At 44.5% G+C, this 12,619-nt stretch overlaps 1 protein-coding gene across 7 annotated transcripts in view; it reads left to right on the top strand.

The window, feature by feature from the left end:
- PRKN (parkin RBR E3 ubiquitin protein ligase) overlaps positions 1-12,619 on the top strand; it is a 1,197,054-nt gene that overhangs the window by 1,167,216 nt on the left and 17,219 nt on the right. For all 7 annotated transcript variants that reach the window (XM_043544306.1, XM_043544304.1, XM_037895119.2 and 4 more), the window contains one exon: positions 2,560-2,646. In XM_043544306.1, the coding sequence (XP_043400241.1) occupies positions 2,560-2,646 (87 nt within the window). The remainder of the gene's footprint in view (positions 1-2,559; positions 2,647-12,619) is intronic.

The following is a 12,619-nucleotide window of genomic DNA, read 5'->3' as shown; positions in this document are numbered from 1 at the left end:
GGGGAGAAAGTGTGATTTCAGTTAGCAATTATGTCACACGATAATTTTTAAACACTTCAGTACAAAATTTATGCAAAAGTGCTACATCCTAATTAAACAACTTAAATTCTTTTTTCTTTCCTGAGGCAAAATAGCTCCTATTATTATTATTAATGAAGCCATAAAATTCAGGTTAACTGGAGGAACTTTTTTGCCATATTTCATTTCCAAATCTTTTTTTTCCACATCTGAAAGTTAAAATGAATGAAACTATTTTATTAACCACTCTTTTGTTTAAACTGATGTGCCTTTTTTTTTTTATTGCTCATGCTATGCTGTGACTGGGGAGTACTTAATGAATTGTATCAGGGAAGGCATATTTATTCTGATATAGCATGGAAGAACACCCTATTGATTGGTTTAACTGATTTTACATCTCATCCATTATCTAAGTTGTGAAAAGAGTTTACAGTCTCACCAAAAGATCAGACTCATTTCTATAGAAAGCAATGGGATGAGATCACTTGTGGAATTACTTGCAGCATATAAAATTACCATGGAAGGGGCCACACAGACTTGTAATACAACATAGTTTTGCGAATAGCATTGTTTCAACAGATATCGGTATTATGTAAACTGCAATATGAGGTAAGCCAAATATTGTTGCGAGAGGGGGAGGGGATTTTTTGCAAAATTTCCATCTTTAAGATTTGTGAAACTTCCACAAAATTGAATTAGAGTGAGATGAGAGAGCCTAGGGAATTGCAGCCCTTTGTGGCAAAACATTGGGTCTAGCAATGTAAATCACATAACCCTTGCATAGAGATATGTGTAGGGACAAAGAAATACAGAGGCCAGGAATAGGTAAAGTAAAAAGAAGAAAGAGAGTGGACAGTATAACTAAGCATCCCCAGAATGCCTATTTGTGTATTCCAGGATGGGCAGGGATGGTGTCCCTAGCCTCTGTTTGCCAGAAGCTGGGAATGGGCTACAGGGGATGGATCAGTTGATGATCACCTGTTCTGTTCATTCCCTCTGGGGCACCTGGCATTGGCCACTGTTGGAAGACAGAATACTGGGCTAGATGGACTTTTGGTCCTACCCAGTATGGCCATTCTTATGCCCAGCACATTGAGGCTGAGTCCTGACTGGGGCCTTTGGGTACTACCATAATCAAAACATTTATTAACAACAATACTGCAGTCTCTCATACAGTGTGCCTGGCAAAGATACCTCCATCATTAAACAGATTACTAATAAGCACAACTGAATTAACATAAGTGGTGATTAAAGGAAAAATAAGAAATTACAGATAATAGACATGATAGCCAAAGAAAACTGACAGACAAGAAAGGGCTGTAACTTTGTTTGATCTGGACAAAACAAAAACATTCATTTCATTCCATTCCTTTTCCCCAGCGCTCCATGATGACTCCCATGTTACTTCTGGAGAGTAGAATCAGTCCTGTTGGCCTTGTTTTCTTTCACAGTGCTTCATGGCATAAAAATGTAGTTTCTTCAGCATGATAATAAAATGTGATTTTCTATAGTACTTACAAAATTGACAACAGAAGCTCAAAAGAGTTCAAAATGGAATTGCGGAGATGGAATTTGTGGCAGATAAATGTCCCAGTGTCAGGTTCCCCTGATATCCTTATTCATTACATCTGAATGCAGCTCTGTATCTAAAAATCAAGGCTGCTTTATCAGTCTTGCTTATAATGCCAGTCAGAATAGCTAACTGCTGAGAGGTCCTTCAGAGTCTGAAGGTGGGTCAAGACAGCATGGCTTCGGCACAGCGAGAGAGACGCATTTTACATTATTGACTTTTCCTCTTATCCACAAGGACACAGAAATTAATGTGGAATTGATGGGTCAAAGATTTTGACACATGTCAAGACAGATATCTTCATTTTGGAGTATAAAAATGGAACAAGCTTTTTGCATATGAACCATTTTAGATAGCAGTTACAGCTCAAGCAACGCTACAGATGAAATGTGTTACTAGTCTGTAAAGGACATTCTGTGTGGCTGAACTCTTATGAAAAGACCTATAGAATTTAACAGGGATGAAACAAATACAATTCTAAAAAAATTAATAAAATTCTACAGCAATTCCCCTAACAGCCTACACAACTGAATAGAGAATCATCGTCTCTCTATAGTGTTGTGGTTTGTTTTTGTTTTGCTTTTATTTTTTTAAACCATTCTATAGAAATCTATGAAAGGATATAATATTATGTTTTGTGCCGTGGTTCAAGTGACCTGTAGAAAGTTCTCTTTTACTAAATATAATAGTTTTCCAAAAGGGAATGTGTTTGACTAGGTACTTCGCATATAAACGACTTCCAATATTAAACACTATAAAAAGCGCTAAATTCAGCTTGTCCCCTTTTTGTATGAACAGATTTGCACTGTGAAAGAAAAACAACCCATTAGTATCCAATGATTTTGTATGTCCCACACAGCAAAAGCTCATTTGATTAATCAAAGTTATTTTTATTTTATTACTTCTGTGACTGAAATCTGCTGGTTTTATCCCTAACTTGTTTTTATGACTTGTGGGTTGGTTTTTTCCAGTTCGTGTTCTGCCGTGAATGTAAAGAAGAATACCACGATGGGGAATGCAGCACTCTCCTCAGTTCACAGGAAGCCATAGCCCAGAAGGTAGGGAATCCCATAACTCATTGCATTCCTATAATTAGCTTTGGCTCAGCTAGAGCAACATTTGTAGAATTGGTCCTAATTATAATTGTAAGTAAAAGCAACCCTGTTTGTATTGAATTGCTCCAATCACTGGAACTGCTGAATTGGCTTCCCCATAGGTTTCAGATTCTTTGATTCATACAGCCATTGAGTTCTGCCAGAAACATGCAGAGCCCTGCTATCAGTCAATAAAGAAATGGCCTCCCTGATGGGCCTTTGGGATTGTGTCAGTTCAACATGAATATCTTTGAAATGCTTTCTGTGAAGTCTTGCTTACTGTAGCGCAGTGACAACTCACCAGTGCAGCACCTCCTGCTGGTCGTCTCAGGAATTAGCTCTTTCCAGCCTTCAGAGCACCCTCTGCAGGCCAGTGGCTCACTTACCGCTGGCCCCTGTGTCCCTCCTGGACCCCAGTGCCCTTTACCCTGGGGTTCTGCCCCAGCTGTACCCCCACACTCTGGGTCTTCCCTCCCAGGGGAACCCCCAACCCTCTAAACCCACCTTGCCTCAGTGGCTACTGCCAGTCATGATCTAACCCCCACTCACTGGGGCAGACTGCAGTGTAATGGCCACTCATCATCAGCAAGGAGGGTTTGGACCTGCTGCCTCTGCCTATTCCCAGGCTACCCCTCTGTAGCCCCAGTACCTTTCCTGGCCTTTTGCAAGGCCTGCAGGGTTTTCCAGGCTGGAGCTCCCCAGCTCCTCTGGCCTTCCCCCAGCCCTGTTCCACTCTGGGTACCCTGCTCAGCTTCCAGGTAGTCAAGTCCTTCCTCCCCCCCCCCCCCCCCCGAGAGATTGCCTGCCTGAACTCCTGGCTCTCAGCCTTTTATAGGGCCAGCTGTGGCCTGATTAAGGCATGGCCCCAGCTGTGGCTGCTTCCCCAATCAGCCTAGCCTATTGGCAGCCCTTTCCCAGGGCTGTTTTAAACCCTTCAGGGTGGGGCAAGTGACTACCCCACTACACTTACCCATCAGCTTATATTCAGCTCACCAGTTAGTAAATCAAGTGGTTATGGACTGAATCAGATTTTTACTGAATGTAACAAGTGCAGTATTGTCTTCCTAAGTCTGCAGACAGCCTGAAACAGCGGCCCTTGGAGGGCTGCACTCCCCTGCCCCACCACCATTAAACTCATTGAGGTTTTAACCCTTGACCCTGTGAGGACACTTTAATGTAAGCATTAACAAATTCATTGGTTATTTGAGCAGATGGGATGCGGAAGGGGATGGAAGTGAAGCAAATAGGAGGAAATTCGGAGTCAATGTAGGGAAGAACTCAGACTACAAGACCACACTGCCTTTCAACCCACTAATGCTTGTGTAAGCTATAGCACACTAAAGGAAGTGGAGTTTCAGCCATATACACACCTCAGTTGCTAAAGAAAACATATGTCCCAGTTAAATTGAGATAATCCTGTTTTCTTATATGATGTCCCAGTATCCCAGGAACTTCTTTCCAGGTACCTGAAGTGTTCCAGTTTTTCACTTCATTCATCAAAACGTTTGGGATTCTTATAATTACAAAATGTCCATTCAGAATATTTTGCTCTCATGAGTTAATCGTGCTGTATGTTTACCAGGAACACTCAGTCTACTGAAACCAAAGTTCAGTGTAATGAACAGTGTTTGCAGTAAAGAAAATAATCAAATAAGTTTGGATGTTATCAAAGCTATTCTTCAGCTCAGAGTGAATGTTAATTACTCTTGTTCAGTGTTTTCTGAATGAATTTATTCTGACATTAATTTATTGGGAAAAAAATGTCCACTCTGAGAAACTCACCTGTCACTTTTGAATCAGAAGCTGGCAGTAGCTACATCAACACATGCTTTTTAATCCCCAAAGGAAAAAACAATTATGGTACCAAATTTCTGCTTCTTCTGTGCCCTGCTAAATTACTGGTACTGCTTGGATAGCCATATACATGAGGCTTTGTCCTAGTTACAAGACAAAATGGTGTTTGATTGCTCTTGCCATGGTCCTGCAAGCAGCAATCAACTTACACGCTGGTTTCCAATTCTCCCCTAAGGACAAAGGTGAAGGCTGTCATTGCTTCAGTCACTGGAGAAGATAGTACTCTCTCATTGTCCTTTAAGGCTGAATTTAGGCAAATAATGGCCATTATTTTTGGTATCTCAATATCTTGTTCCTAAAATAAATATTGTGTGCCATCAAAATAAATCCAGCATGCATCAGGGTTCCTGTTAACAGTCGACATTGCCTGTAGCCTTTCGGAGGCCTGATCTTAAAAAGGGTGCGCGCCTTCAACTTACACTGGATATATCGGATCCGAGGGCACTCAGCACTACCCACCAGGTGTTATGTACCTAATAGAGTCAGACCCAAAATATGGAGCAGCCTTAAGCCTGGACCTCCTCTACTGTTCCCCATTATTGTTTGGGATGATTAAGTTTAGATCGCATAGTACTGTCTGGAATCCTCTTGCCTGAATGGGAAGATCATAGATCTCTGTGGCTCAGCCAACAGTGAGCTATTGGTATTCAGGCAATGTACCACCAACTGGCATAATTAGCAGTGCTTGTATGGGGGGGAATGAGGTGTTTGTGTGCTACCCCACCCTCCCTGGAGCCATTCTGTTAGACCACTGTCTGCCTGAAAATTATTCTCTCCCTATGATAACATTGGCCCAAATATTCCCCTCCCCCCATGCCTGAAGAGGAACTAATCACCCTGCCCCCACCACACACATCCTTTCAACTATCATCATCATTGTGGCACCTAGGAGCCCTAGCCATGGACCAGGTCCCCTTTGTGCAAGGCGCTGTACAAACACAGAACAAAAACACAGTCCCTGCCCCTACGAGCTTACAGTCCAAGTCTAATACAAGACAACAGATGGGAGAGAACAAGGAAACAATTAGATAATACTGGTCAGTATGACGGGTGGTGGTCTCAGCACACAAACAGCTTAACCACTGTTAGGTTTTGTTTTTGGTAGGGCTCACATCAAGGGAGAAATTTAAAGAAGGATAATGAGTTAGTTCTGCAGATGCTTATGAGGTGCTCCTCCCCAGAGTAAGAAGCAGCATGGGAGAAGGCACAAAAGTGTTTGAAAATTTAACAGGTGTGCGATGGAGGCTGATGTTGTGGGCCAATCAGACACAGGAGTCAATCTCTTGATAGTGAATGACAACTGTTAGGTAGGGTTGGGGTGGGGATAATCTGAAGGGCCTTGACAGTGAAAGCAAGTAGCTTCTGCTTGATGTGGTAGAGAAAGAGGAGTCAGGGGAGAGATGCAAAGGGGGGTGACCATCAGAGTGACAGGCTAGGAGAATGATCTTTGCAGCAACATTCTGAATGGGTCTGAGCAGGGCAAGATTGCATTTGTCAAGGCTAGAGAAAAGGATGTTGCAGTAATTAAGACATGAGGTGATGAGAACCTTGAGGAGAGTTCTAGCTGTGTGGATGGATAGGAAAGGCCATATCTTAGAAATGTTATGTAGAAAGAATCTGCAAAACTTAAACATAGCAAGGATGTGAGGACCTAGAGAATGATCTGAGTTGAAGGTGACTCTAAGGTTATGGACCTGATTGATGTGTAGGATGGTGGTGTTGTCCACAGTGATGTAAAGAGGAGATGATGGGGGAAGCCCGTAGGGGCAGGGGAAGATTAAGGGCATTGTTTTAGACAAGCTGACCTTGAGCTGATAGCTAGACCTCCACAGATGGATGTGAGAGAGAGGCTGAGAGTCTCGTTTGGACAGAAGGAGACTGGTCTGGAAAGAGAGAGTCTCGTCCTATGTTATTCCACAACACTATTATATTATTAGTGTTATTTATTTGATAAACTTCAATGACATGCTCTGTGCTGTACAATAGATACCGAAATATAAAAATAGCCCCTGCCCCAAGGAGCTTACTTTGCCACACTTTGCACATAACTTCATTGATATTTTCCAGATTCTTCAACACCTCTTCAGCTTCCTTTTTCTTTTGTTTTAATTGATTAATTGCATTGGGAGAGGGGAAGGTTTGGTATTGTTTTTTCAAACTGCACTTTCCAAGTTCTCATCACAGGAGGTAGACCCCGATGATGCAGAGAGCTCTGCCCGGGCACAAGAATCTGTCCATATGGAGTTCTTTGCAAGATGAGAGCCGCAGGCTGCCTGGCACTGGGTGTTGTGGAAGGGATGGTCCTGGGTTAATCTCAGGTCAGCCACCACATTTGGGAAGGGAGGACAGGCGATAAATTATGTGGCCTTTTTTGTGGCCAGATAATCACATTGCGCATGAAACCCAGGACACTACTGTATATTTTTTCTTATTTAAGGGTGAATGCATGAGAGGTTGAAGTAAAAGTGCAGTGTACAAAAGAGATGTATGGCAAAGGATAACAACCAAAGACATGGGAATCCCAGATGAGAGCTTTTGATCGCAGGAGAGACAATGAAATATAATACATTTTGCATGGTTTCCCATCCCTGAAATTTTGCTTTTTGCCAAATTTCAGGAGATTATAATTCTTCCAGAGGCAGGCATGCAAAAATTCCAATATGGGGGAGGGCAAAATTACTTTATAGGGCTTTGATAACCCTTAGTTCTGTGAATGTACATTGGCTCAAGAGTAGCATCATGTTAATAACTGCTGTATTTCATCAGAGGACTGTTATGTGTATTTGCACATGCAGGTGATGAACTTGATGATCTCCTTTATCTTTTTTATCTCTAATTTTCATGATCCTGTAAAGCATTCTTTGAGCCACATTAAGAGGTGAATGTAAAGGAATCTGAGATGATGCAATTCACACCTTGTTTCCAGCCCCTTTGGTGTGTCTTAGTTATACCAACTGAGACTCAGATTCCCACTTTACATCCCCATATACCTCATTTCTGAATGTGGCTCCATGAGCCTGAGTATACAAAAGTCAAAAGTGGTGTAATTTACATACTAAAGGAACAGAAGAGACGGGTGTAGGAGAGTAAAAATTTGGTTGGTTTTATGTAATAGTGTTGATGTAATATATTTAGACTTTTATAAGGCATTTGACTTGGTACCAGGTAACATTTTGATGAAGATATAAAATTAGCATGGTACATAGTAAATGGATTAAAAACTGGCAGGTTTAAAAATGCAATGAAAAATTATGAATAATCTTTAAGCCACTGTTTCTGGTGAGGTCTCATACGGATTGGCTCTTGGCCCCAGGCTATTTTTAAAAAGAATTAACATTTTTATCCATGACCTGGGAAATAAGATAGATAATTTCTGATAAAGTTTGCAGATGACACAGAGATTGGCGGGACTGGTAAACAATAAAAGGACATGTCACTGATAGAGTGATCGGATTGCTTGATAAGCTGGACGCAAGCAAACAATATGTGTTGTAATATGGCTAAATGGAAAGTCATACACTTTGGATGGCCTATATTCTTTGTTCCTTACAGGATGGAGGACTCTATCGTAGGAAGCAGTGACTCTAAAAAAGATTCAGGTTGTGATGGATAATCAGCTGCACATGAGCTCCCAGGATGACACCTTGGCCAAAAGAGCTAATGCTATCCTTGCATGTATAAACAGGGGACTCTCTCCAGATTACTCTCCCTGGACTCAGTCAACTTCTGGCAGTTCTGTATCAAAGAGGACATCCCCCCCTATCGCTGTCCACTAACCAAAGGTCTCAGGGGTCACTTCTGCCTCCCCTAAGAAAAGCAAGGATCAGCACAGCGTCGGCTCCAGTCCACAAGCATCTGACCCTCCCTCGTTACAGGGTAGGGAGGGCAGACACATCGTACCATGGACTCTGGTTCTGGCCTCTGGGCATCTATATACTGATGGGAATGATGCCGGTACCAACAATGTCAGTGGTGTCAGCATATCAGGGTGCTGTGGATCTACTCTGCCTTTCAGTCCCATCCTCACTGCTGATCCAAGAGTTCACAAGGCTGGCGGCCGTGATGGCCCCTCAGTTGGAGCATGCCACTGAAGTCTCAGCACCACACCGTGAAACACCCCTTCCTGGGTTAGTATGAGACAGGCTCTCCAGTACTGTCGTTTGCAAGAGGACCAACCGTGCCTATGGCACCAACCTTTTTGGCATCGATGGTGCTGGCTACATCAGCGGTGCCAATCCCAAACTTATTCTGGGCCACAGATGAGTCAGATCACCTGTTGGCTCCCTCTGGAATTGCCCTTCCCAAGTCTCCAAGGTACCAAGACTCCTTTGCTTCAGAGATGGGATCCTTGTCCTCCTGCTCTAGTTCACCTGAGGGAGTCTGGAGGCCACTGGTAGATCAGTATGGCTACCAAGGTTGGCAGGCACCTGAGGCTGGTCATCTCTCTGCTGGCATTGGGAGCGTTGGAGGTGGTTCTGTGAGAACACTGGGGTTGTGGGTTCTACTCCCGGTATTTCCTGATACTGAAATGCAAGGCTGGGATGAGGCCTATCCTCGACCTCCATGGGCTCAACAAGTTCATCAAACACGTGAGGTTCCACATGGTCACTCTAAGCTAGCCTCCTTGCTTTGTCTCAGAACAACTGGTTCACTAATCTGGACCTTCAAGACATCTACTTCCATGTGGCCATTCTGCCAAGTCATGGTAGGAGATCGCCACTTTCAGTACGCCATTCTCCCATTCAGCCTCTCTTCTGCCCCCTGGGTCTTCACCAAATGAATGGCAGTGGTCCTGGTGTACCTCAGAGGGAAGGGAATCCATATCTCCCCCTACCTCGATGACTGGTTGCTGCAGGGCGAATCCAGAGAGGAGGTGCTCAGCTCCTCCAAGCTACACTTAATCGACCATTTGGGACTCCTCCTAAACACCATGCGGTTGACCTTTGCCCCCACTCAGCAAATAGAGTTCACTGAGGCCATGTTAGGTTCCACAAAGTCAAAGGCAAGCCTGACAACCGACCATTTCCAAGCGATCTGACAACTGTGCCTCAGTTTGCAGTCACAACCATCCATGACAGTCTGCTTGGGTGTGAGCCTGTTGGTCCACATGTCTGCTTGCACCCAACTCACCAGGTTGTGCTTTCACCTTCTTCACATGTGACTCATCATGGTTTACCTCCCTGCCCTGCATTCTCTGGACAAGTTGGTACACTTTCTTCCATTAGTCCTGGAGTCCTTGAGCTGGTGGGAGTCCCCACACAAGTGTGACAAGGGGTCCCCATCGTGCGGCCCTCTCTGACCAAGTCAGTGGTTTCCGCTGCATCTCTTCTGGGTTGGGGAGCGCATCTGGACTCAATGAGGGTGTAGGGTCTGTGATCGGAAGAGGAGACCTCGCTTCACATCAACATGCTGGAGCTTTGGACAATCCACAACACGTCATGCCTTCTGGGACTTTATCAGGCATTCAGTGGTTCACATACTCACGGACAAAACCACCACAGTGTACTATGTGAACAAACAAGGGGGAGCTCACTCCACATCACTCTGCCTGGACTCAATCAAATTGTGGCAGTTCTGTACGAAGAGGACATCACCCCAATAGCTGTCCACTAACCAGAGGTCTCAGGGGTCATCTCAGCAGGATTTTCTCCCCGAGCTAAGAGTGGTCCCTGAATACAGAGGTCCTTCGGATGGTGTTCGCAACATGGGCATCCCTCTGATAGACCTCTCTGCAACAAGGGAAAACAGAAAGTGTCACCTATTCTGCTCTATGCGGGGACTCAACCTGGGCTACTTCTCCAACACTTTCCATTGCAGCTGGCAGTCAACTCTGCGGTATGCCTCCTATCCCAGTCCTTTCCCAGGTCATTGCCAAGCTCAAAGCAGATGAACCCAGACTCTAGGACATCTTGGAGTATCTATTACGCCTTCAGGAATTGGACCTAGCACTCAGTACCCTGAGAATGCGCTTGGCAGCAAAATCGGCTTTTCATCCACCTATCCAAAGAAAAACGTTTTTTTCCAATGCCATGGTGTCAAGATTTCTGAAAGGATTTCTCTGCCTGCATCCTCCAGTCCGAGAGCCGGTCCCCTTGTGGGACTTGAGCAAGGGTTTAGTGGCTCTAATGGGGCCTCCATTTGAGCCCCTTGCTTCCTGTCTGCTGCCCCTCTTGTCTCAGAAAGCTGAATTCTTGATAGTCATTACCTCTGCCAGAAGGGTGTGTGAGTTGCTGGGCCTCCTTGTATGCAGTTCCTCATGGACAAGGTTATGCTTCGGCCACACCCAAAGTTTATATCCAAGGTGGTCTCTCAGTTTCATTTGAACCATATGGCAAGCTGCATTCCTCCCTGAAGAAGCAGTGCCACCATATGCTAGACCAGTGGTTCTCAAACTGGGTTGGGACCCCAAAGTGGGTTGCGACCCTGTTTTAATGGGGTCGCCAGGGCTGACTTATACTTGCTGGGGCCTGAAGCCAAAGCCTGAGCTCCACTGCCCAGGGCTGAAGCCTAAGCCTGAGAGCTTCAGCCCTGGGAAGCGGGGCTCAGGTTACAGGTCCCCTGTCTGGGGCTGAAGGCCTTGGACTTCAGCTTTGCCTCTCCCCTCCCTCTCCCCGCCCATGGCGGTGGGGCTTGGGCTTTGGCCCTCCCATTAAAGGCAGTAGGGCTCTGGCAGGCTCAGGCTTTGGTCCCTCCTCCTGGGGTTGTGTAGTAATTTTTGTTGCCAGAAGGGGGTCACGGTGCCATGAAGTTTGAGGACCCCTGAACTAGACATTAGATGCTGTCTAGCCTTCTATCTGAAGATGACTGAACAATTTCATGCTCTGCCTCACCTGTTCGTATCATATGTGGACTGCATGAAGGGTCAGGCAGTCTCTGCACAGACCATCTCTAGATGGATAATGTCTCGCATCAAGACTGCGTATGAGATAACATTGGGTCTGCCTCCTCAGCAGATATTGGCACATTCAACAAGAGCACAGGCAACATCATGGGCATTTCCATATTGGACATTTGTAGGGCAGCCACATGGTTATCTGTACATACATTTACAGACCATTACATGACCACTGCTTCTTCTCGAGTGGACGCTAATATCGGAAGGGCAGTCTTACTCAGGTAGCGTCTGCCCCCCACTTTCAGATGGGGATACTGCTCACTAGTCACTGGCTTGGAATACATGTCTGCATCTACTTGAAGAAGAAGAAATTGTTACTTACTGTAACTGTGGTTCTTCGAGATGTGATGCAGATGTGTATTCCACAACCCACCTTCCGTCCCCTCTGTGTCAGAGTCTTCCCCGGACATCTGGTGTGAAGGCGCGGTGCCGCCGCATATAGCCAGGAGAGGGGCTACAGGCATGAGGCTCGAGTGCTGCCCCTCTACTGGTGGTAGTGCTAAGAAAAGTTTCCGGCTCTAGCACGCAGGGTGCACACACACCTACTTGGAATACACGTCTGCCTCACATCTCAAAAAACCACAGTTACCGTAAGTTCCCATTTCTTTTTTTTCTCTTGAGAACTAAGAGACAGGGAGGAAGAGAGCAGCAGTACTGCATTTTCTCCACAAGGTGGTGGTATACTACTGACAAAATGCTTGGTTTGTATTTTTGCGGTATGCAATAGAGGAGATGGAGTGCTGGCTATTGTACCCCAAACAAAATAATTAAGTATGTCATCTTTTACATTGTCTTCATCCCATCTGGATCATGGAAAAACGAAGGAGTTAAAAAAAAAGTCCAGCAATATAGTCTTTTTGACAGTGTGAGTGCTATGACTTTTTCTTTTCTCTCCAATGCTACTGTGCAATACAACACTCGTGTATGACGTATGAAACACTTGTATAAGGAGTATATGGAGTGAAATATGTATGGTGAGCCAATGTGGCTTACTGAAGATAATTTGAAGATTCATACCTACCCATCTTTGCTTTCTCATTTTGGTTCTGTTTGGCACTTTCCTTATTACAAACAGAACCCTATGAGGGAAAGGTTAACTTTCTAATATATTAATATTCACTAGTGTACTATCCTTTGAGAAATATTGTTTATCTTTGGTCTTTTGTTTCCATGTAGATTAATACAATG

The sequence above is a fragment of the Chelonia mydas genome, chromosome 3, assembly GCF_015237465.2.
Source record: "Chelonia mydas isolate rCheMyd1 chromosome 3, rCheMyd1.pri.v2, whole genome shotgun sequence".
Lineage (NCBI taxonomy): Eukaryota > Metazoa > Chordata > Testudines > Cheloniidae > Chelonia > Chelonia mydas.
The sequence above is the reverse complement of the archived record's forward strand: the minus strand, read 5'-3'. Positions and strand labels throughout refer to the sequence as shown.